General features: G+C 39.9%; 2 protein-coding genes across 2 annotated transcripts; one reads left to right on the forward strand and one right to left on the reverse strand.

Moving 5' to 3' along the window:
• Positions 1-1,560: 1,560 nt before the first annotated feature.
• LOC307034389 (uncharacterized protein) lies at positions 1,561-5,847 on the reverse strand. The gene is made up of 3 exons (XM_079673230.1): positions 5,756-5,847; positions 5,588-5,667; positions 1,561-4,386 (listed from the first exon to the last, which is right to left on the reverse strand). Exon 3 carries the CDS (start codon positions 4,268-4,270, stop codon positions 3,257-3,259), a length of 1,014 nt encoding a protein of 337 aa, XP_079529356.1. The 5' UTR covers positions 4,271-4,386; positions 5,588-5,667; positions 5,756-5,847; the 3' UTR covers positions 1,561-3,256.
• Positions 5,848-16,684: 10,837 nt separating this feature from the next.
• On the forward strand, positions 16,685-22,385 carry LOC307032973 (E3 SUMO-protein ligase KIAA1586-like; the record flags this gene model as incomplete). The annotated part of the gene is made up of 4 exons (XM_079671243.1): positions 16,685-18,625; positions 19,907-20,002; positions 20,169-21,824; positions 22,348-22,385. The coding sequence occupies exons 1-4, from the start codon at positions 18,400-18,402 to the stop codon at positions 22,383-22,385; spliced, it is 2,016 nt and encodes a 671-aa protein (XP_079527369.1). The 5' UTR covers positions 16,685-18,399.
• Between the last annotated feature and the right edge of the window lie 1,264 nt (positions 22,386-23,649).

The following is a 23,649-nucleotide window of genomic DNA, read 5'->3' on the forward strand; positions in this document are numbered from 1 at the left end:
CTTCACGTCTACCAGGGAAGACTGAAGAAATCATGTAAGATTTTGAAAAAGCGAGTTTATCAAAAGTTATCACTGACATCCAGCATGTAACACAACAACCTCCGGGTTCTCAGCGACTTCTACACCTTTAATTTCCTCTGAGTTTATTCTACTCCCTGTTTGATCAAGTTTCCCTTAGCTAAACTTGAACCCGATCTCACCCCTCACACGACTCCTCTTATGTGACGATTAACCAGATAAGCAACTTTTATAAAGGGAGGCAAATACTTTGACACTAGACCTGTGTTCATACTGAAGGTTCACAGTGAACAATAGATCTCTGTTGCATATAAGCTGACATGTAATGTTAACTGTATGAGGCAAGGTTGCAACTAGAGCTGGTTGCAGGATTTATGGAGTCAGGAATCCAAATTCTGGCGATTCCAACCCCACTCTCCAAAGACATGTTGACTTTATTTTTAATCGTGTTGTTTTTATTATATTGACTCCTCCTGTGTATTAATGTGTTTAATTAAATACATCTCCTTCAATAATGTTTTGATTGATTATTCATACTAATAGGCATACAAGCTGGGGAAAGAATGACTAAACTTCTTCATTTCATTTAGCATAATTGTTGTCAACACATAAAGTTACTGGGCTTAAAAACATCAAGCTGAAGAGATGTTCATGTTTGTGTACACCATAAACCACGTCAGTGAAAAGCCTGTTGTTAAAAATCTACAAATTGTATGTGTTTAAAAAAAGGCTGTTGGTAACAAGTTGCTAAATGGACAACTACAGATGTAGCACTGAATTTCAGACTCCATCTTACAGCTTCCTGCCTACGACCTGCCAAAGACCAGTATAGAGGAATGTTAAGCCCTCCCACTATTTTCCAAGAGGGCGTTGCCAGATTTTCAATTTCAGGTTTTAACCAGGAGATGGCGCTTCATTCACAAATACAGAAAGACAAGTTTCATGGACTTTCAGTTGTGTTTTGAAGAGCATTTGAACACATCAATATTTTAGATCAACTAAAGTATATCTAATCTTGTAATTCAATAATATATAGTCTTTATATATTAAATAATCATAATTATAATGTAAATGTTTACATTACACTTCTTTATTTGTTATGCTCATACTTTAACCTTTACAATCGTTTGCTTTAATATGCAGTATATTTTTTGTATATTTTTGTGTTTGCTTCCTCCTGCTCCCTTTCGGAAACATACTGTATGATTTATTATTATTATTAATATGAAGATATTATTAAGATAAGATAAGATGTTACTTTATTGATTGAACATTTTAGTTTAGAATGTGCTGTCCCACGGTAATTCAGAAGGCTCACAGGTCACATTCCGACCATTATTTAAAACAATAGGTGCTTTCACACCGTCTACAGTTTGATTTGTATAGAGGGAGCTCTGTCAGTTTTCGAATTACCCATTTGCTTTCGGGGAGCCCTATTTTTCAGAGCACATCCTGCTACTAAATATGTCACACGCACGCTCTGTTGACTGGCGCAGCAGCGCGGATGCGATCAATTAACCTTTCGCAAAGCCACGCCCCCCCTTGGTTACTGTTGCTAGTCCGACAAGCTGAGAGCCAGATGCGTTAAACAAAGCCATAATGGAGGGTCTCCGTAACGTCGGAGTCGCCTTAACAGACTCATTTTGGAGCAATAACGTAGCAATATCCTCCAGGTCCCGACAAAAGGGGCTACAATACGCTATGGAGGGTTATATCCACAGTATAAACATTAGAAAAGAGGGAGGCACAACATCAATAGAGGCACTTGCATACAGGTCGCAGTGCAAGAGTGAAAAACCACATGAGCTGTATGTCAAATTCGACGAGCACAATATTGTGGACCAGGCTTGTTCGTGTACTGCTGGGTATGTTCTGCTTTTGTAATATCGAGTTGTCATTGCTATTGAAATCGTACATCTAGTTATTTTTTAGGGCTAACGTTAACGTCGATGTTGATCATCCTATCAAGCTAGCTAATGTTTGCAAGTGTAGCTGTACAATAAATGAATCGAGTGAAACATGAAATAAACATGCCACCAAGCTGATCTTTTAAAAATAATTTACAGTATGCCAGGTTACTGTTCACATACTGTGGGCTTGATGCACACACTGGACATTTGGCGTGCAAAAACAGAACAGATCTCCTCCACAAGCCAACCTCAACAATGGCACAAAGCCAGAGGGAAAAAAATAACTGGCCAAGCTATTTTCAATGTGGTGGTAGCCAAGGCCAAAGTCAACCGTAAGCGGAAGCCTATAACATCCAACTATACCCACAACAAGTAAGTTATTCCATTCTGTGTAGTGTGTACTGCATATTACCATACTTACCATATTTACCATCAGTCATGCTCTTGCTAATAATGCTATTTCTGTGTCTAGGCAAACACTAGGAACAAATACATACAAGCTCATGAAAGAGATGACAGATGCGCCTATAAGCTACCTTGCCGCAGAAGACACACCTGAGGTAGAAGTTTGCGGCAGGACATATGCTGTGGGATGTGGCCTAAGCCACCAGGTGAGAAACGTATATAATTATGGAATATGATAAGACCCCCCCTATATAATACAGCTCTGTACACATACATCTGATTAACACTACACTATTCATTTGTATATTTTGTACCCAGTTTAACCACCTGTTCATTGTATATAAATACAATGTACAGGTGGTTAAACTGGGTACAAATATACAAATTAATAAAAGTAATTAAAGTACTACAGCATAACTAGTAAGAGGGTAATAGTAGAAATATATAAATATAGGCATTTGAATCTAACAATATGAGAGAAATCAACAGTGTAAACAAGTGTGAGGGTCTGTATGCCCTATTAGTTATATTGATGATGCAAATTAGACAGTTTGAAATTAGTTGAATACAGAATAGAAGTACTTTATTACATTTTGGTAGTAAACAAATTAAATACAGAATAGAAGTACTATAAAAAAAAAACTGGATTACACTTTCAGCATATTAATGACTGTCATATTAAACATGTCCCACTAAACACAAATGTCACCAAGCCAAACATTTGATAACATCTATCTGTAGCTTTGTTCAATAGATTCAATGTTGTACTTTACTTGAGTATATTTCAAAGGAAATATTGTACTTTTTAACCCATTACATTTATCTGAACCCTGAAGTTACTAGTCACTTTGATGTACATACATTCTAAAATATACAGTAAAATGTACAGGAAGATATACAAGGATGTATAGAGTCCGGTGCCCTCACTGTTTGAGAATGTGTGGCTGGAAGTTTGAGAATACGCTCACCACATACCAGATCTGACTTATATTCCCCAACCTAGTATTGGGAATTCGGTCTGACACCATTTTGAATTTCTTTATCTTAGCGATGGCCCTTTCAACATGAACACGGTGCTTTGCGATGCGCTTAGTTGTGAGCACATCTCCAGATGGCATTTGCCTCTTAGACCTCGCAAAGGGTGGCAGGTTTAACTGCAGTCCGACAGACTTGATATCGTCCTCTATCAAAAAGCCCTTATCGGCCATTAGGCCATCACCTTTTTGCAGATAGCCAATTTCTATCTGTTTCTCCGGTAGTGGGATGAGACCACTCTCTCTGACTATCTCCTTGTCAGACATAGAGCCTGTGAAAAGTGCAGAAGAGAAGATCACAGCACCACGGGGGTCACAGGCAACTAACGATTTCAGAGTGTTTGTGCTTTTGTAACTCGAATAGCTCTGACTTTGCAACACCAGTGAGGTAGGCCGTTCCATTTTTAGTTCAGTGCAATCCAATATTGCAAATGTTGATGGATCCGTTTTGTAGGTGTCTGGCATATTTTCCATAATGACATCTCTGTGAGGCCAAATTGGTATTGCACCCAATACGTCGAGCATATAATGAATCCAGGAGTTGAAAAGATTACTTGCACTTTGCACGGTTATGCTGAATCTAAAGGCAAGGTTTTTCAAGTCTTCATTGTTGCGTAGTTTCATTAAAACAAATAACAGCTGGCTACGCAGGGGCATCTCAACAACTTGCCAATCATTCCGCTGGTATTTTAAGGGGACATTTATTTGAGTGGCACATGGATCATTTGGAATGCCAAATATTGTGCACAGATGGTTGAATCGTTCATATGTGAACCCAGTACTATATGCAAACATTTGGGGCATGGCACTGTTTTGGAGGAGTTCGGGTGTGAGAGTTCCTTTTCTAAGTGTGCCAATGTCTGCTTTCAGCCTTTCTACCTCTGTTTCCTTTAAAGCCAGCATCTCTTTCAGGTTACCATTTTCTAATTCTAATTTCTTCTCTTTTTCTGTGGACTGCTCCTCATCTGGTCCCCCTTCCAGTTGACCTTGTTCAGAAAGGAGGGGTGGCTCCACAGTCTCTGGAAAGACACATATTTACATGTTAATGATAGCATTTTGATCCCACCTTTTCTTTTTTACAGCTTCCCCTATTAAACAAGGGAGCCCCTTCTGCTGATGCTGAAGCGCCGCCTGTCTGTCAACCAGATGACTTCCCCAGCTTTCCTCTACCATCCCAACCGACAAGTTTATGCACAGTCCTGGATGAAAATGGCACGCATAGTTACAACAGAGTGACCATTTCCCTACCCGAATCTATAGCCCTAGAATGTGACACCAGACAACAAAACACAAACAACCTGTGGTTTAATGCAAGAGCTGATCGCTTAACATCAAGCGCCTTTAAAAGAATCTGCTCCAGGAGAGCAGACCATGACACACTTGCTGTAAACTTCAAGTATAAAGGATCAGTACAAACCAAGGCCATGAAAAGAGGTACAGAACTAGAGCCCATAGCAGCAACACAATACACAAAGCTAACAGGAAACCAAGTGTATACATGTGGTTTTGTTGTGAATCCGCAGGCACCACACCTCGGTACATCACCTGACCGTAAGGTCTTAGAAATAGGAGAGAGTGAAAGTCCAAGCTATGGGCTTTTAGAAATTAAGTGTCCATCCAAGGAAAGCTTCACTGAGTGTGCTAACCTCTTAAAGCAGGCAGATGGCAGCTACAAGCTAAAAGAGTGTCACGATTATCACTACCAGATAACAGGGCAGCTCGGGCTCACTGCTATGTCATGGTGTGATTTCTATGTTCACTGTGCAGAAGACTACCACCTACAAAGAATACACTTTAATGTAGCAAAATGGGAGCAGATGAAGAGCAAGCTTGATGCTTTTTACTTTGATTTTTACAATCCAGCGTAAAATGTAAATGACACTATGTAATAACCCATCATCTACACTCACTGCACACACATGTACACACTCACTTTAAACAAACACTCACCTTATCACTCACTTTAGACACTTTATATGTATCTATTATTAAAGAGATTTGCACTACATTCATACCTATTTGCACCTTAACTATACAGTACAGTTCTCGGCTACTTGTTTTGTTACAATGACTTGCTTTGTCATTTTGTTTGGAATTTAGTTGGTATGTATGTGACAAATAATCCTCTTGAATCTCATTCACTCTGTATTGTATATATGTATATAACTACTTGAAACTTGAACTTGAAATGTGGAAAAAAAGCTATGGTTCATTACTCACCATTGAAAATCACACACAGAGTCTCTTCCGGGGTTTCAATGGTGCTGGAGGTGGATGCCTCTTGCAACGTTTTGATGAGTCTGTACAACCATAATTTGTGTTATTTTGGAATAAAACAATACAATCACAAGAGGCATTAAATGTTGTAGTTTGTCTAAAGTTAACTACCGTTTCCTTGGTGGCTTTCTGCATCCACCTTGTTGTTCCTTTGTGGGGGTCGGGGTGCCCACTTGTGCAGCAGGATTAGGGAAGTCAGCAGTAGGCTTTCCATTAACAAAATGCTACAAAGATTAAAGCAAAATATAAATGAATGATTGCCTGTTGGCTTTCTTGTTTGTACTTTGACCACAGGTAGACTAATAACGGAGCTCAGCTGTTCAGACATTATTATGCATCAAGTGATATACATGGTCAAAACGACCTATAAGCACACAGCTTACAGCTGTAGTCGTGTGACTTTAGCTAACGTTAGTTAGTGAAATTAGTTAATTAAATTAGTTAGTGAATTTGTGAATGTAATCTTTGCTAGCTAACTAGCTACCTTAGCACGTATTTACCTTGGAGCAAACGTATTTGTGTTTGTTGATATTCGCCATATTCAGCTGGGCATGGGGCCTGCCGCATTTCTTTATCCACTGGCGGCATCTCTCCTCTCGGGTTTTGGGTTTAGGAAACGGGTAAAATATCACCCCCCCCCTCTAAGCTTATGGGATATCTGCTATCCGATTTGCAAAGACCATAAGCACAACGCTTCACCATTTTCGCAATGAATTTGAACGCTGAGCTTGTCGGACTTCCACAGGGAGCCGCGCACGTGATCGAATATGATTGGACAACGGGCATTAAGGGGCGTGGCTTTGCGAAAGGTCAATTGCTATAAAAACACTCTTCTACTAATACAGACGGTGTCACTATGCCGGCGGATGTGGCCGTTGTTGAAGCCTCTTCAGGGTCCGCATCGGCAGGCCTCTCCCTCGGTGTGGAGCTGTCAAGCTCGACGCTAACGCCGCTTACAGCCGGCCAACTAAAAGTTGTTTTCCGTTCACGTTGTCATTTTTAGACTCCTTCGCTTCTTTGCTTGTGAATCCAAAAGCTGTGACGCTTGGCTGTTTTCGTTTTTGCCATATTTTTTATTACAAAGTCAGAGTTAAAAAAATATCAATATGAACATTTCAAATACCGCGCCGGCGTCACCGCCATAACCATAGCAACGTAAGAATGCAGCGCCGCCACGTACAGATGGCAACACCCAGACATATTCACAAATATAAAACAAATATTCAGAAACTGTAATGAACAATAACTATTATTTATTTCAAGAACTGTTATTTACAGAAACTCAACATTTCTAATCTGTGTGACACAAATATGCACGATTGTTTTGGGCTCCCCGTATTTATCTCAAAGTCAGCCATCAGGGGAGCTCCCTCCCTCTTCGGGGGAGCCAAACTCCCCCTAGCTCCCCCCCATTTTGAACAGTGTCTGTGGCTGAATGGCCAGCGATTAGGTGCTGCGCATTTATCATAGGTGATCAGAGATAACTGCCTGCCGTCAGATTTCATTTAAAAAACAGATCTGATTTTAAGACTATTTCTGCGCTCATAAAGAATGATAAGAATAAGAATAATGCGTAATGAACTGGTTTCATTAATTAGTGAGTTTATTTAACACTAGAACCGCCAATCGGGTCAATTTGTGTGATGTGTGTTGTGTGTGTGCAATGTAACTTTTTTTCAATAAAATATTAAAGTCTCTCAGTCCGTGACTTTTCCTGAAAGTGTGTTATTTAGCACCCTATGTTGTTAAAAATTGCATTCTAATCGCGGGATTTGATGGGTTTAGGTAGGCTTATACAAAAACCTTTGGCGGTTCTAGTGTTAAGGTAATTAGGTACAGTAGAAGCCCTTTTTTTTAATCAGTAACGAATTTAGCAGTTGAACATAAAAGTCAACTAACTGAGGGTCACTTGCAATGACAGTGTTATGTCTAACTGTAAGCTTGTCACTCAAAGTAACCTACCGTTAATTTAGCTGCTGGAGAAGAAAGATCAAGGGGGGAGGGGGGGAGAGAGCTGTGGTTGATGGGCCATTAGTTGTGTAAATACACAGCTGAGAGCTGCCGTTTCATTCAGACTGTTTAAAAAACTGTAACAACGGACTATTTTTCTTAGCGGATGCATGTCAATTTAAATCAATACATACAACTATTTTTTAAATCAATACATACAACTATTATTTAAATCAATAAAAACATTTTCTAAATCCATAAAAGCATTTAAATTCATATTGGGAGTCATGTCGTTACTTTGTTGAGAATGTGGCCGTGTAATAAGCGGGATAATTTGCAGAGACTTGTTCCTTATGGGGAAAATAACACCCGTCATGTGTGTGTAGAGGTGTGTGTGGTTAAAACACTTTCATGAAGTGAAGGAATTTCCTTCTATAAAACAGCTGTGGGCAGCAGTGAGTGTCACGGACATGAATTCATAGATCAAGGCAGACTGGTGCACACACTCTCCTGTCCTGCCAGGCGACACGCCCGTTCTAAGCCGTGTCCCTCACTCCTCACATCCCAAGCATCCCCAAAAAGTGTATTATGTTGTTACATCTCAGATGTTATGTCTCAGATGTTATGTTTCAGATTACTCCGGGACCCGGAGTAATCTGCAGCCTTGAGCTGTTATGTGCCATCATGACACTGTTAGAAATTAAAATCAATGTTTTGATGGTATAATGTAGCTTAAACATACCGTCAGTTTAAACGCTCTTTTATATTGAAAAACCAGAAATTCTTGTACACAAGCAGTTAAGCTTTTTTTCTGAAAATCCTTCATCTACGGTTAGCATTTAGCATGTAGCTAATATACAATTTCCTAAAGAGGTGAATAGAGTAGTGAAATGACATGGAGTGGTGCAAACCGAAACCTACTGATTTAACACTACAACTATAGATGTCGAGATACTACCATGCTGAATATTAAATGAAAGTACAGTTTATTTGAATACACTATTGTTTACAGACGAGAGTAGCATGTGACAACATCCGGAATGACCGGAAACCAAACCAGCCGTGAAGCATTTTCTGTATGTTTTAGAGTATTGATTACAGCGTTTAGAATGTGTTACATGAAAAGTGATGAAAGAGAATATGAGGAGAAAAGGCGTGTTAAGCATATGTTGAAGGTGAAAAGTACCTATCCTCTGTTTAAATGCAACAACGGACATTAGAGGCGAGGCGAGCCGGCTGGCGGGGAGGAGCCAGCAGAGGATATATAACGGCACCGAACGGGGGATTGGCTCTTCTCTTCTTGCTCAGGAGAGCCAGATCACAGCTGTTTTCTGCCGGAACAATATTCTGTCTGTAACACTACCGCGCCTTTTTTAATTTAAGTATCCCATTTGAATCTTTTCAGAGACTCCATTTAGTCTCATTTTAAAGCTTCTCTCCTGGACGCGAGAATAAAGAACATATTTAACAACACGCATGGTGTTCTTTTTTTATATATTATAATGAAGTACGAGCTGTGTGCTCGAGTCTTTCTGCCTGTCGGCTCTGCTCATGGATGTATAATAAGGCTCTGCTGCTCCGAGATGATGGTCTAGCTTCAGCAGCTACGGGTGCGTTCGTTAATATTAACTGTGCGTCCGGAGTCACTGTGGCACAGACTGGACCTCTGGTGAGCAACTGTTAGAACGGGCCGTTCAGGTGTTCAGAGCAGTCTTACACGCTTCTCTGCGCTCTCTCCTAGGCAGTCATCCATAGGAATCCCGAACCCAATAAAATACCTAATATTAACGGTGTGTGTGTCTGCCCAAGGACAATTTCAAGTAAAACCTAATAGAGGTGTCATACATAATAACCTAATAAAAGTAAATGTAACAACTACTACAGTGCAACAAAACAGGCAGATTAAATGTGGTCTCTTAAACATAAGATCTCTAGCATCTAAAGCAATATTGGTAAATGATTTAATATCAGATTATAATATTGATATATGCTGTCTCACTGAAACTTGGTTGAGACATGAAGAATATGTCAGCATAAATGAGGCCACTCCACCCAGCCATATCAATACTCATATTGCCCGAGGCACAGGCCGAGGAGGTGGAGTTGCAGCAATCTTTGACTCAAGTTTACTTATCAATACTAAACAAAAATGTAATTATACCTCCTTTGAAAGCCTCGTTTTTAGTCTTACGCATCCGACCTGGAAAACTTTGCGGCCAATCTTATTTGTTACAGTGTACCGTGCACCAGGTCGTTATTCAGAATTCTTATCAGAATTCTCTGAGTTTTTATCAGCTTTGGTACTTAAAACAGATAAAGTAATTATCGTAGGGGACTTTAATATTCATGTTGACGAAGATAAAAATAGCCTTACTGTTGCATTTAACTCTATATTAGATTATGTTGGTTTCTGTCAGAGTGTAAATAAACCAACCCACTGCTATAATCACACTCTTGACCTTGTTCTGACTTATGGTATTGAAATTGAGCAACTATTAGTCGAATCGCATAATCCTGCCTTATCCGACCATTTCTCAGTAACTTTTGAAGTACTGTTACTCGACTACAAAGCATTAGTCAACAGCTCCTGCATCAGAAACCTATCCGTTAGTGCTATAGCCAAATTTAAGGAAGAGATTCCACCAATACTTAACTCGATAGCATGTCTGCATGTAAGGGAGGACACTTATACAAAATGTACACCACCTCAAATTGATCATGTTGTTGATAGTGCTACAGATGCGCTGCGAATAAAATTAGACTCTGTTGCTCCTTTGAAAAAGAAGAAAATAAAACAGCATAGATTAGCTTCATGGCATAATGCCGAAACCCGCAAAATAAAGCAAAAGTCGAGACAACTTGAAAGGATATGGCGTTCCACTAAACTTGAAGAATCTTGTTTAATTTGGCATATTACTCTCAATGAATATAAGAAAGCACTGCGTAAAGTGAGAGCAGCCTACTACTCTTCATTAATAGATGAGAATAAGAATAATGCAAGATTTCTTTTCAGCACTGTAGCCAGGCTGACAGAGAGCCACAGCTCGACTGAGCCTTCTATTCACATAGCACTACAGTAGTAATGATTTTATGTGCTTTTTTAACGATAAAATTGTTACTCTTAGAAACAAAATTAATGACCTCTTGCCTTTGACCAGTATAGTATTATCAACAGCTCCCGGAAACGTAAGTTCTAATATTACACTAGATAGTAAACTAGAATGCTTTTCAGCCATAAACCTTGAACAATTAAATTCAATGATTCTCTCTTCTAAACCATCAACGTGTATCTTAGACCCGATTCCAACTAAGCTGTTAAAAGAAGTGTTTCCATTAATTAGCACTTCTTTATTAAATATTATGAATATGTCTTTATTATCAGGCTATGTTCCACAATCATTCAAAGTAGCAGTGATAAAACCGCTTCTTAAAAAGCACAACCTCGATCCAGAGGTTTTAGCCAACTATAGACCTATTTCTAATCTTCCGTTCCTCTCAAAAATTCTTGAGAAAGCAGTCGCAAAGCAGCTGTGTGATTACTTAAAAAACTATGATTTATTTGAAGATTTTCAGTCTGGCTTTAGAACACATCATAGCACAGAGACAGCTCTGGTTAAAGTCACAAATGACATTCTAATAGCCTCAGGCAAGGGACTTGTCTCTATTCTTGTTTTGCTCGATCTTAGTGCTGCATTTGATACTATTGACCATGATATACTATTGCAAAGACTAGAGCACTTAGTTGGCATACAGGGAAATGCTTTAGGCTGGTTTAGGTCCTATCTATCTGAACGCTCTCAGTTTGTACGTGTCAACGATGAATCTTCCATGCAAACCAAAGTTAGCCATGGAGTGCCACAGGGCTCAGTGCTTGGACCTATTTTGTTCACATTATATATGCTTCCGTTAGGCAATATTATAAGGAATCATTCTGTAAACTTTCATTGTTATGCGGATGATACTCAACTATATTTATCAATCAAGCCTGATGAAATTAATCATTTAAATAAAATTCAAGACTGCCTCAAGGACTTAAAAACGTGGATGACCTTAAATGTTTTGATGTTAAACACGACCAAAACTGAAGTTATTGTACTTGGCCCGAAGAATCTACGAAACAAATTATCTAAAGATATACTAACTATGGATGGCATTAATTTGGACTCTAGTGAGACTGTAAGGAATCTTGGTGTTATATTTGATCAGGATTTATCCTTTAACACCCACATAAAATCAATTTCAAGGACCGCCTACTTCCATCTACGTAACATTGCAAAAATCAGGCATATCTTGCCTCGAAACGATGCAGAGAAACTAGTCCATGCATTTGTTACTTCAAGGCTGGATTATTGTAACTCCTTATTATCAGGGTGTACCAAGAAGTCAGTCAAGTCGCTTCAGTTGATTCAAAATGCTGCAGCTCGTGTACTAACCAGAGCTAGGAAAAGGGAGCACATTACTCCTGTTCTGGCTGCCTTACACTGGCTCCCTATAGAACACAGGATATAATTAAAAATTCTTCTTCTCACCTACAAAAAGCCCTTAATGGGCAGGCGCCATCTTACCTTAAATAACTCATTATACCCTACTGTCCTACTAGGGCATTGCGTTCCAAGAATGCAGGGTTGTTGGTTGTTCCTAGAGTCTCTAAAAGTACAATGGGAGCCAGAGCCTTTTCTAATCAAGCTCCACTTTTGTGGAATCAGCTTCCAGTTTGTGTTCGGGCGGAAGACACCCTATCCGTTTTTTAAGAGTGCGCTTAAGACCTTCCTTTTTGATAAAGCTTATAGTTAGGGCTGATTAGATTCAGCCCCTAGTTTTGCTGATATAGGCTTAGTTTGTCGGGGGACATCTTACTTCTTCCTTCTCTCTGTCTATACCTGTGTACTCTCATGTTCCGATTAACCCAGCTTCCCCAAATGTCTTTCTTTTTGGTGTCTATATACGCCGGGATCCGGAGTTATGGATGATCCTGCGGTCCTGTGTCATGGATCGCGAGTCCTGGATCTTGAGTCGTGGCTGTGGTCCTGGATCATAAGTCCTGGATGGATATCCTCGTGGATTCATCTTCCTATTATACACACATGCATTTCCAAACATTTGGACTACCTATGTTGCAAATGTATTATCTTTTCAATTTACACACGGCATATATTGCACGTCTGTCGGTCCTGGGAGAGGGATCCCTTCTCTGTTGCTCTCCCTGAGGTTTCTCCCATTTTTCCCTTTAAACTGTGGGTTTTCTCTGGAAGTTTTTCCTTGTACGATGTGAGGGTCTAAGGACAAAGGGTGTCGTATTGTCATACTGATATTCTGTACAAACTGTGAAGTCCACTGAGACAAATGTAACATTTGTGATATTGTGCTATATAAATAAACATTGATTGATTGATTGAGAGCTCCCTGTCGGAGCGGCAGAGCGTGATGTGAACTGAAAAGTTTTTCTGTGGCAATATTATTTAAAGAGCATCTTGCAGGTTGTTATTTTTTCTACATTTATGCTTAAACTTGCTTGAAAATTACAATTAAAAAAGTGAATGTAGGATTTGATATGTTTTTACGAGACATAACGGCAGGAATTCAGAGGGAAAGGAGCAATTTTGAGCTCTGCTCTTAAAAATTGCTTTTTTTTAAGGTCATACGTCAAACGCGTCATATTACATCACACAGGGGACACATCTCCCTCTCTGACCGCGGGTATAGTAGAGTTGCGTTGAGTAGAGCGGTTGTGTTTTGGTGAGCTGGTATTTTTCGGTAGTTTTACATTGTATTTCACCATTTGTAATCATGGTGCAGTATTGTGTTTGTGCAGGTTGCACAAATACCAGCCTGTCAGGACATCGAGTCCACAGTAAAAAGGACCGGAGCTAGCGTTCATTCCTGGGTGCGTTATGCATCCACCTCCCTGCAGCACACTCCCCACAGCTTTATCAGGAAACCGTATTACTTCTCTCCCCCACCCCCTTCACTGCTCTCTCTCTCTCTCCTCCGGTACACGGCACCATAAGACGTAGTGTGGAGTTCCATTAGGTAACGCTGTGGTGGCTGTACTGCTCCAGCCGTCTCCTTTGTGTTTGTTTGTTTTGCCCCTGTCTGTTATGTTTGTGTGTGCGTGGTGGCTGTCACTCCTGGCTCCCGGCTTAACCTCCACTCACCTGCTGCAATCAGCTGTGCACCCTCCCCGACTACACACCTGCTTTCCATCAAGCCATTTACAACGACATATCAACGGAGGCTCCACAACCTTTCTCCGCCAGATCGTCAAGTATCAGCCGTATCTCGCGTCTCTCCTCCGGTACACAGCACCGTAGTGTGGAGTTGCATTAGGTAACGCGAGATACGGCTGATACTTGCGCATTAGTTTCTGTTATGGATCAGTATCAACAGTCCTGCCAGTAACGTTACTATACTATCAATGCTACGTTAGTTATTGCCTGATATATGATAGCTAACTTTACAATGTTGTGATGTGACGTTAGCTAACATTCTGTAGCTAACGCCGGTCACTCACCAAGATAGCTGCCCAGTTCTCCACTGGTTCTCCTCACACCACAGCTCAATTTCTCTCCGATGGCCGTTATTTCTTCTAATCCTTGGCTGCTCCTGGTCTCTTGGACGCCTAGCAGGCTCATAATTATAAGGTTGTGGTCCGTCATATGCATTTGAATATTCATGTTCAACTTCTTCTGTGTCTTCTGTGTCGAAACTAGCATTGGGATCCATGTTTATTAATACGTTACACCGGCCACTCTCCCCCTTGTGTCCCCCGTGTTACGTCACACACGGGAGGTCACGTGCCGAGGCTTTTTTATGCGGAAGTGAATATTTCTTACAAAAACGACGCCAGATGTCACTGTAGTGTATATTTCTGTATATTTTTTGGAAAATCTAGTGTATTCATCATTTTCATACACATGTATTCACAGGTGTCTTTAACCTGGAAGTTGCTCTTTAAGAAATCGTTGAGCTAGCTAGCTAGCATACATTGTCACTATCTGCTAACGTTAGCTTTAGCCTTCTATTTCTAATAGTTTTTTTCATAGGCTATAAACAGAGGTGGTATAAGTATATATATATTTTACTTGAGTAAAAGTAGAAGTAGTCAGATCTTGTACTTGAGTAAAAGTAGAAGTACTCAGGTCTTGTACTTGAGTAAAAGTAGAAGTACTCAGATCTTGTAGTTGAGTAAAAGTAGAAGCACACAGATCTTGTACTAGAGTACAAGTAGAAGTACTCAAATCTTGTACTTGAGTAAAAGTAGAAGTACTCAGGTCTTGTACTTGAGTAAAAGTAGAAGCACACAGATCTTGTACTAGAGTAAAAGTAGAAGTACTCAGGTCTTGTACTTGAGTAAAAGTAGAAGTACTCACATCTTGTAGTTGAGTAAAAGTAATAGTCCCAGAGTGTAGGAATACTCTGTTACAGTAAAAGTCCTGCATTAAAAATGTTCCTCAAGTAAAAGTAGAAAAGTATTATCATCAAAATATAGTTAAAGTAGCGACAGTAAAAGTAGTCATTGTGCAGATTGGTCCATTTCAGAATAATAGATATGATATGTTTTATAATGATTGATCATGAAAGTGTTCTCAAAGCTGGTAAAGGTGCAGCTAGTTTGAATGACTTTGTATACAGCAGGGTAGCTTGTGGATTTGCTCCAGGTGGAACTAAAGTCGGAATTAACACTTGATTATATTTCACATCATTCATCCACATCTGTAAAGTAACTAAAGCTATTACATACATGGAGTGGAGGAAAAGTACAGCATGTACCTCTGAACTGTAGTGGAGTAGAAGAACAAAGTAGCAAAACATTGAAATACTTAAATAAAGTACAAGTATCTCAAAATTGTGCCCAAGTATAGTACTTGTTGAGTTTATGAACTTAGTTACTTTACACCAGAGGTGCCCAGTACGTCGACCGCGGTCGACCGGTCGACCGCGGGGGCAATGCTGGTAGATCGCGAGTCATTCATAAATTAAAAAAAATCCAGCTCCGTTAAAATAGACAAAACAGGTTTTGATCCCTCCTCCCTTGGCCTCCCTGCCACTTAATTCAGGAGTTGACTTGATTGACAGAAAAAGCGACCTCTTGCTTTCCAGTCTGTTAACCCAGAATGCAAAGCGATACAAAATCAGTCAAGTGCCGGGAGAGACAAACAACAAAATGAGTGCGGGAACGAGCAAAAAGCTAAAGACATACCACTTCCACACAGAATGAGAGGGAGAATCTTTTTTTGTGATGTCACATTCAAAGGTTATTTGCCTTATTTGTAAAGCAAGCATCGCTCTGCCAAAGAAAGGTAACGTGGAGAGGCATTATCGGAGTGTTCACAAGGCATATGACAGCGACTTCCCTCCGAGGAGCGAGTTGAGAAAGAGAAAGGTCATGTATTATTGCTACACAAACATTATCTCTTAGTCTTAGTGTCGCCAACTCGTTTCTAAAATGCAAAAAGACAAACAAATGCGTCTATGGTCGGTGTATTTTCTATCTTTCCAATCCAGAAGAGATCTCTCTCCCCCGTCTGTTTGCAAGGGGGCGGGGCAGTTTACACACACGCATCTGCTACATGCAGCAACACACGGAGGAGATGGTGGAGAGAAGCGCTCCAAGGTGTGGTTACATGTTACCCGTCTTGAGGTGGACAATGCTCGTCACCAAAAGTGTTTAGCATGTAAGGGCGGTAACACGAGCAATTTGTCTAAACATTTAGCAAAAGTGCACCACATTCAGACGGAGGAATGCACCGGGTTCGACTGTCTTTCTAGTAGCTCTGTAGCCCCATCCACGAGTCACGTTTCCACGTCAGGTGTTATGTATGCTAGCAGCAACACACAGAGTTAACTCAATTATACAAACATGGGTTAATGATTATAGGTAACTGAGTTATTTATTTTGTTAAAGTTTCAGCTATTCTGTTTACAGTTCTGTCATCAGATTATTTAATAAGATTTGTTAAAACATTGTTGTTTCTTTTGATGTGAAATATTATTTATTTAATTAAAATAAAAAGCAATGTTAATTTTGTTCACAATTTGTTAAGTTAATTTAATAATATATGTATTTTTGAATCAGGTATTGATCTTTATTGTCTTCATTGTTAGTTTCCACATGCCTAAAACAACCTCAAACTAAATCTAAAAGTTGATGGCTAAATAAGAGCGTTTGAGAAATTGTGCAAGGCACACAGTAATAGTCCGAATAGTCGATTAATCGTTTCATTAATCTATAGATTAATCGATAATCAAATGAGTCGTTTGTTGCAGCCCTATTGTAGTTATCCCATGTAAAAATAAAACGTGTTATTCAGCAACCCTTGCAATTTGGGATTTTATTTTTGGTTGGTAGACCTCGGTTAGCTGGTCATTTCAAAAGTAGCTCACCAGCCAAAAAAGTGTGGGCACCCCTGCTTTACACCATGTGGCTATAAAGATAAAAAGACTTAAGCCTTGCACAGAGGCATGAAAATACATTTTCAAAATGCTCAACAGTGCTGCCAAAATTATAAACTGACTGCTACACAATTTAAAATAAATGCTTTTATATATTTCTATTAGATGTGACTCTTTGGCGTTTCTGTTATTATTAACACTGCTGCTTTAGTTGTTCTGACTGCTCAAATCCTCTGTTATTCCGTGGTGTGGGGGAGCCTGGGGCTCGGATCCTTGTCACCTTTTTCATACCTGATGAGTTTGCATCCCTGTATGTTAAAAAGCCTCAGTCACCTTAATTCATGTATTAAAAACATCTCAGGTCAGTAACACTCAAAGCTAAATGTGCAATACCATGTTCAGCTATGTTACTATTTATAATGTTATTGTTGTTACATCAGAAGATGTACATATTGGAATGATTTCTTAACTTACAGTAGGCTATTTTTTACAATGTGTGTTGGAAGGATTTATTAAATTACAACCCAGCTAACAATTGCACGTGGCTGCCACGTTACAGCCACGTGATGCTGTTGTTGTGACAACGTGGCAATTTACGTGGAGGCCACGTGATTTTGTATGGTTGAAATAACGTGGTCACCACATTGAAATGTAACGTTGAAATGTAACGTTCACACCACCTTTAGACCACTTTCTATTTGCAATTATATTTTCTTTCGATTAGCTTTAATTATGTCAAAGTAATCAACACAACTCAAATTTTAATAATACACTTCTTAGACAATTTTATTTGCATTTCAATGGTTCAAATGCATAATACATCATGACATGATTCAAATTGACAGATAGATATATATCAATAAGAAATTCCATAAACCCATAATTAATTTTAGGACATGTAGACAGTAGAATGATATTTTTTATCATATTTCTACAATTATGGAAATTTAAATATTCTCTGCAAACTTAAGGTGTATAAGTAACCAGTTTAATTTGTATGTTCCTGAACAAAAGAACATAATGAAGCCATGGTCAAATGTAGTAACACAAAGAGGGATATAAAAAGTGGTGTAGTCCAGGGTATACGCAGGTATACGGCGTATACCCACTTATTTTTCAGACAGCATGGCGTATACCCACTTCTCAATCACCGCTGGTGCGCATTATTTAGTAGTGGCTCAATGTCATTTCATAGTACTGTGAAGACTCATGACACAAACCTACTCTGCCTCATATTGGCTAACTCTATGCCTTCGCTGGTTAGATTGGTCAGGTTTTCAGCGCGAGAACTGATGAAAAACCAATCAGAGGCAGAGTAGGGCGGGTCTTAATAAGGGAAAAAAACTGCATATAGACAAATGTTAATTTACTTTCAACTATTTGCCATTACAAAAATTGTATGAACTGTTAGAATGAAGCGAGCCATTCAGACTAAAATTTCCTTTTACAATAAACGTCCTTGTGGAACTACATCGGCCAGCAGCTCAGCTACAGATAGTGAGGCTAGAACACCGGAGCTGTTAGCTGATAGCCCTGTTATCAGCAGCCCTGACATCAGCCCAACACCTGCGCTCCCTCCGTCCCCCTCATCCGTTGAAGAGGATGCTGACAGGGAAGGAGATGAAGACGACAATAACGGTGGGTCTCACTTCTATATTTTAAGATTTTTGTAACAAATCGTAGTTAGGTAGTCATATATACTAACATAAAAGTAGTAATAGCATTATTTTCGTTAATAGTTGGTTTCAACTTTTAAATTTAGTATTTCTGATTCTAGTGGCGCTAGTTAGCTATTATAGCTGCATGGCAATGAGCACAGCACACCTTAGTGAGACAGAAAGACATTTGGAAAATACATCCATTATTTGCTGCAATCCATATTTATTACTCTGAACTTTATTGTGTCCCTTATGCTAAGTGTCTGCCCCAACTTTATTTTCCCGACATTTACATTTATCTTGTACACAAAATCCATCCCCATACACCAGAGATAGCCTGAAGGCTTTTCAAGAGCATAGCTAGGTACCACGCAATCTGAAGAACGTTAGCGCTTAGCTAACGTTAGCTAACATAATGCTAAGATCATCGTGTGTTTGGTGACGTGACACAGCTATCTGCTTAATTGTAACATTAGCTGTGGCAACTGAAGATTAGTGTTTTGGATTGTCAGCGTTTTCCTGTCAAATGGAGATAAAAAATTAGCTAGCTAGCTAACACTAGCAGCTACATAATTTGAGGTCAAATGTAGCTAGTGCTAATTTATAGGAGACTGCACAATCTGAGGTTAGATGTTGGCTGCCAGTGGTCTCTTCTAATTAAAGACAGCCATTTATCTGCCGATCTACCTCTTTTAGGATTGAATAAAGTCTTATATCTGTGTTACTTTGGCGACTGTTGTTTCAGCCAACAGCTTAAAAATAGCAAGGGCATTTTGACCTTGTGCGACGCACAGCCAGATTCGGGCATAGCGACGCTACGTGTAATCCACGAATTCGGATACATTATGAAAACGGGTACTTTTATTTTGAAGGCAGGATGCAGTAGGAAGTAAAAGACGTATATGACGGTAAAAGTTTAAAAGTGCGTCTTCCTCACGAAAGGAAACGTGCTGTTGTTTACCAAGGACCTGGTTGAAAAGGGCACAAGGTTTGTCTGTGTTTAGGTCTAATTTGTGTGCAACATTGAGTCACGTCATAACGCCTTTTCTTAGAAGAGTTTTCACACTTTGTATTGACACAGCCATGGATAAAGCTACAGCTAGGCCCTGTGTAATTGACTATTTGACTATTTGGGGGCTAAAATGAAAAAATCTAATAATGCAGATTAGGAAGGTGACAACTTTACACTTTTGGATAGGTTATGGTCATTGTTCCCCTTTTATAGCCTATAATTCAATCACTTTTGTTGTTCTTCCCTTAGACATCAATAATGACTGGCCTGACCTGTGGACTGTCAATCAAAAAGAGGATTTTAAATCCAAGAACCCCTGGTTGGGATCCAAAAACAAAAAACTTGGTAAGTTTAGGTATCTTGTTAGTTTAGGTAGCTTCTGAAACAGTGGATACACATTAATATTGTGTGCGTGTGTGTGTGTGTGTCCTTTTATGTATATGGGAAAAATAGACCATGCACACATACAGCTGTGGATACAGTAGTTACATTGTATGTTTATGCTTCACAGGATGTCTGGTTTGTAGCAGTGTGAACTCCATTGGGATCAACAAGGAGCAAGGTGTATCACTCTCAAGAGAATGGATGAACTTTGAAATTCAAGTGTCTTCTCAGGGAAGTAGAGAAACAAGTCTGTCAGTCTTGAGAAATAAGATCAGGAAACATGCTTTGTCCAAGGCACACTCTCAGGCTGTGAAGGTGGCAGAACAACAAAAAGAATCGGCCATTGAGAATGCAGTGGAGGTTATGACTGAGCCCTACAAGAAGGAAACTGATGCTGTGTTCCGAACAGCCTACCATTTGGCCAAAAAGAACAGACCCTTTTCTGACCATGAGAGCCTCATTGAGCTGCAGGAACTGAATGGTGTTAAGATGGGCTCAATACTTCATTCACGTTACAGTGCAACACAAATCATACAACATGTTGCCAGTGAGATGCAGAGCAAAATTGTGAGTAACATAATAGCATCATCCACGAAGTTAGCTGTCCTTATTGACGAGGCCTCTTCTTTAAGTCACAAACCTGTCATGACAGTTTCTGTAAAAGCGTCAATTGAAGGAGCAAGCCCTGAGTTCATATTCCTTGATCTAGTTGAATTAGACAATCAGAGAGCAGATGGCATAGAACAGGCTTTACTCACCTGTTTAATGAAGGCTGGCTTTACAGAAGAGTGGCTTCTTGAAAACTGGGTAACATTTGTGTCTGATGGAGCCAGTGTCATGCTAGGAAAGAAGTCAGGAGTAGCAACCAGGTTGACCTCGAGATTCCCAAGGCTCTTTGTGTTGCACTGTATGAACCATAGGCTGGAACTAGCTGTGTCAAATGCTGTTGATGAGGTGACGGGTGTCAACCACTTTAAAATATTTATGCAGAAGCTATATTCACTTTATAGTATGTCGAACAAAAATGAGCGTGAACTCAAAGATGCAGCAGCTGAAGTAGGCTCACAACTTCTTCGCATTGGCAGAGTTTTAGATGTACGCTGGGTGGACAGTAGCTTTCGTACTGTTCGTGCTGTGTGGACATCCCTGGGAGGTCTTGTGCAGCACTTTAAGAATGCGTCTTCCGATGAGATGAGGTCCACCAAAGAGAAACAAATGTACAGAGGTTTATTATACCGTCTTCAAAGTCCTGAATTTATCTGTGACCTTGGGCTCATGTATGACACTCTCCATGAACTAAGTGTCCTGTCACTGGAGCTTCAAGCTCATTCTATAACTCTCCTCAGAGCAGAGCATCTGCTGAAACGCTCAATCAGAGTGATACAGTCTTTCAAAGAGAGTCCAGGTGAAAAATACTGTGAGGCTTTAGAGGCAAAAGAGGCTGGGGAGTATCGCTCTATAGCTCTAGTAGGAAATGCAAAGCTGAAGTCAATCAATCCAGGCCAGTTCTTACAAAGCCTTGTGAACAATCTTGAGCAACGCTTGTCTTTCGAAGATGCGGTCATCAAGGACTTCAGCATCCTTGATCAGAGTAAATGGCCATCAAGCCCCAGCATTCGCCATGGTGAAGACCAGGTTAAGCAACTGTGCAAGCGATTTCACTTGTGCACAGACCAAGCACTGAATGGGATGCAAGACCTACTGGAAGAGCCCAATAGTGAGCCCAAGGACCTAAAACCACTCATGAACTGTATGAAGACATTCCCTGTCAGCACAGCAGAGTGTGAGAGGAACTTTAGCCTTATGAACAATATAAGCTCAGACAAAAGGGCTGTACTACTGATCTCAAACATATCAAACTTGATGATGATTAATATCAACGGCCCCCCTACTTCTATGTTTGATCCTCAAAAGTATATGAGGACCTGGTTGAAGAGACACCGTGCTGCCACTTCTATGCGTTCAAGGCAATGCGGTGTGAAAACTCCTGCAGAAAGCAAGTCTGTCTGGAAAATACTGTAATATGAGCACTTACTTAGAAACCCAGCACTGGGTTGAGAGAGTCACTTTGGTTTTCATGGATATGTTGTAAAATGTATATATTTTTGTTCATTGTTAACTATATATTGTTGTTTTGTAACATATCGTTTTGAATTTATTGTTGAATTATTTGAATGATGATATTCAATATTTGTGGTGATATTTATTTATATATATGGTGATATTTATCTATATTGCCAAAAGTATTGGGTCACCTGCCTTGATGTGCATATGAACTTAAGTGACATCCCATTCTTAATCCATAGGGTTTCATATGACGTCGGTCCACCCTTTGCATCTATAACAGCTTCAACTCTTATGGGAAGGCTTTCCACCAGGTTTAGGAGTGTGTTTATGGAAATATTTGACCATTCTTCCAGAAGCGGCAACTGAAGTTGGATGAAGAGACTGGCTTTCAGGCTGTGCTCCTAATTCATCCCAAGGGTGTTCTATTGGTTTGAGGTCAGGACTCTGTGCAGGCCAGTCAAGTTCATCCACACCAAACTCTGTCATCCATGTCTTTATGGACCTTGCTTTGTGCACTGGTGCACGGTCATGTTGGAACATGAAGGGGCCATTCCCAAACTGTTTTCAAAGTTGGGAGTATGGAATTGTCCAAAATCTCTCGGTTAAATTACCTCACAAATGCGCTTCTGGAAGAATGGTCAAAAATTCCCATAAACACACTCCTAAACCTTGTGGAACGCTCTGCTTATTTATATAACAAATAATTCACTCATGAGAAGGAACGACAGATGTCCCGTAATGTAGTGGAGTAAAAGTAAGATATTTTACTTTGAAATGTAGTGGAGTAAAAGTAAAAAGTCCCCCAAAATGGAAATACTTAAGTAAAGTACAGATACTTCAAAAAAGTACTTAAGTACAGTAACGAATTACATTTACTTCGTTACTGTCCACCACTGTGTGTAAGTAATACTGAGTAACTATACTGGGTTAATATTTTTGGGGTGAACTAAATAGAGTATGTCACTATAAAACAGGGCGATAATCCTTTGCACTATGGGCTGCTTAAAATTTTTTGCAAAACTAAGAGTATACCCACTTCTCCAGGGACCACTACACCACTGGGGCCATGCCAACGGAAGCCAGAGGCGGCTGGCTTCCCTTGCCTCACAATCCAATCAAATCGCATCAATTTAGTGGTGCAGAAAAGTGGTCCCAAAAAGCGGAAGTAAGCTGCGCTCGGTTTCCCTCGACAAAAAAGCAATGGGATTTCTCCATAGGATTTTGGATAATAGCTCGAAAAAAGGTCAGTGGAAAACGAACCTGTTCGGTAAATGCACGTTTTGTTCAGTCGGATAATATCCACATGTCTACCCTACTTTTATAATTTTCGAATCTTAAATCTAATCGATAGAAGATAGATAGCGTCACTGCACCACTCTCACCGCCGTTAGAAAGTAGCAAGCAACTGAAGCAAGTGCAATTATGGAGGGTGGAGATTTGGAGTATTTAATCAAAAATAATTGGACTAAACTTCCGCTGCAGCAGCAACAACAAATACAATCTGATGACAGGCCAATGCCCAAACTGGAGCCGTTTACAGC

This window comes from Notothenia rossii, assembly GCF_949606895.1.
Source record: "Notothenia rossii genome assembly, chromosome: 3".
Classification (NCBI taxonomy): Eukaryota; Metazoa; Chordata; class Actinopteri; order Perciformes; family Nototheniidae; genus Notothenia; species Notothenia rossii.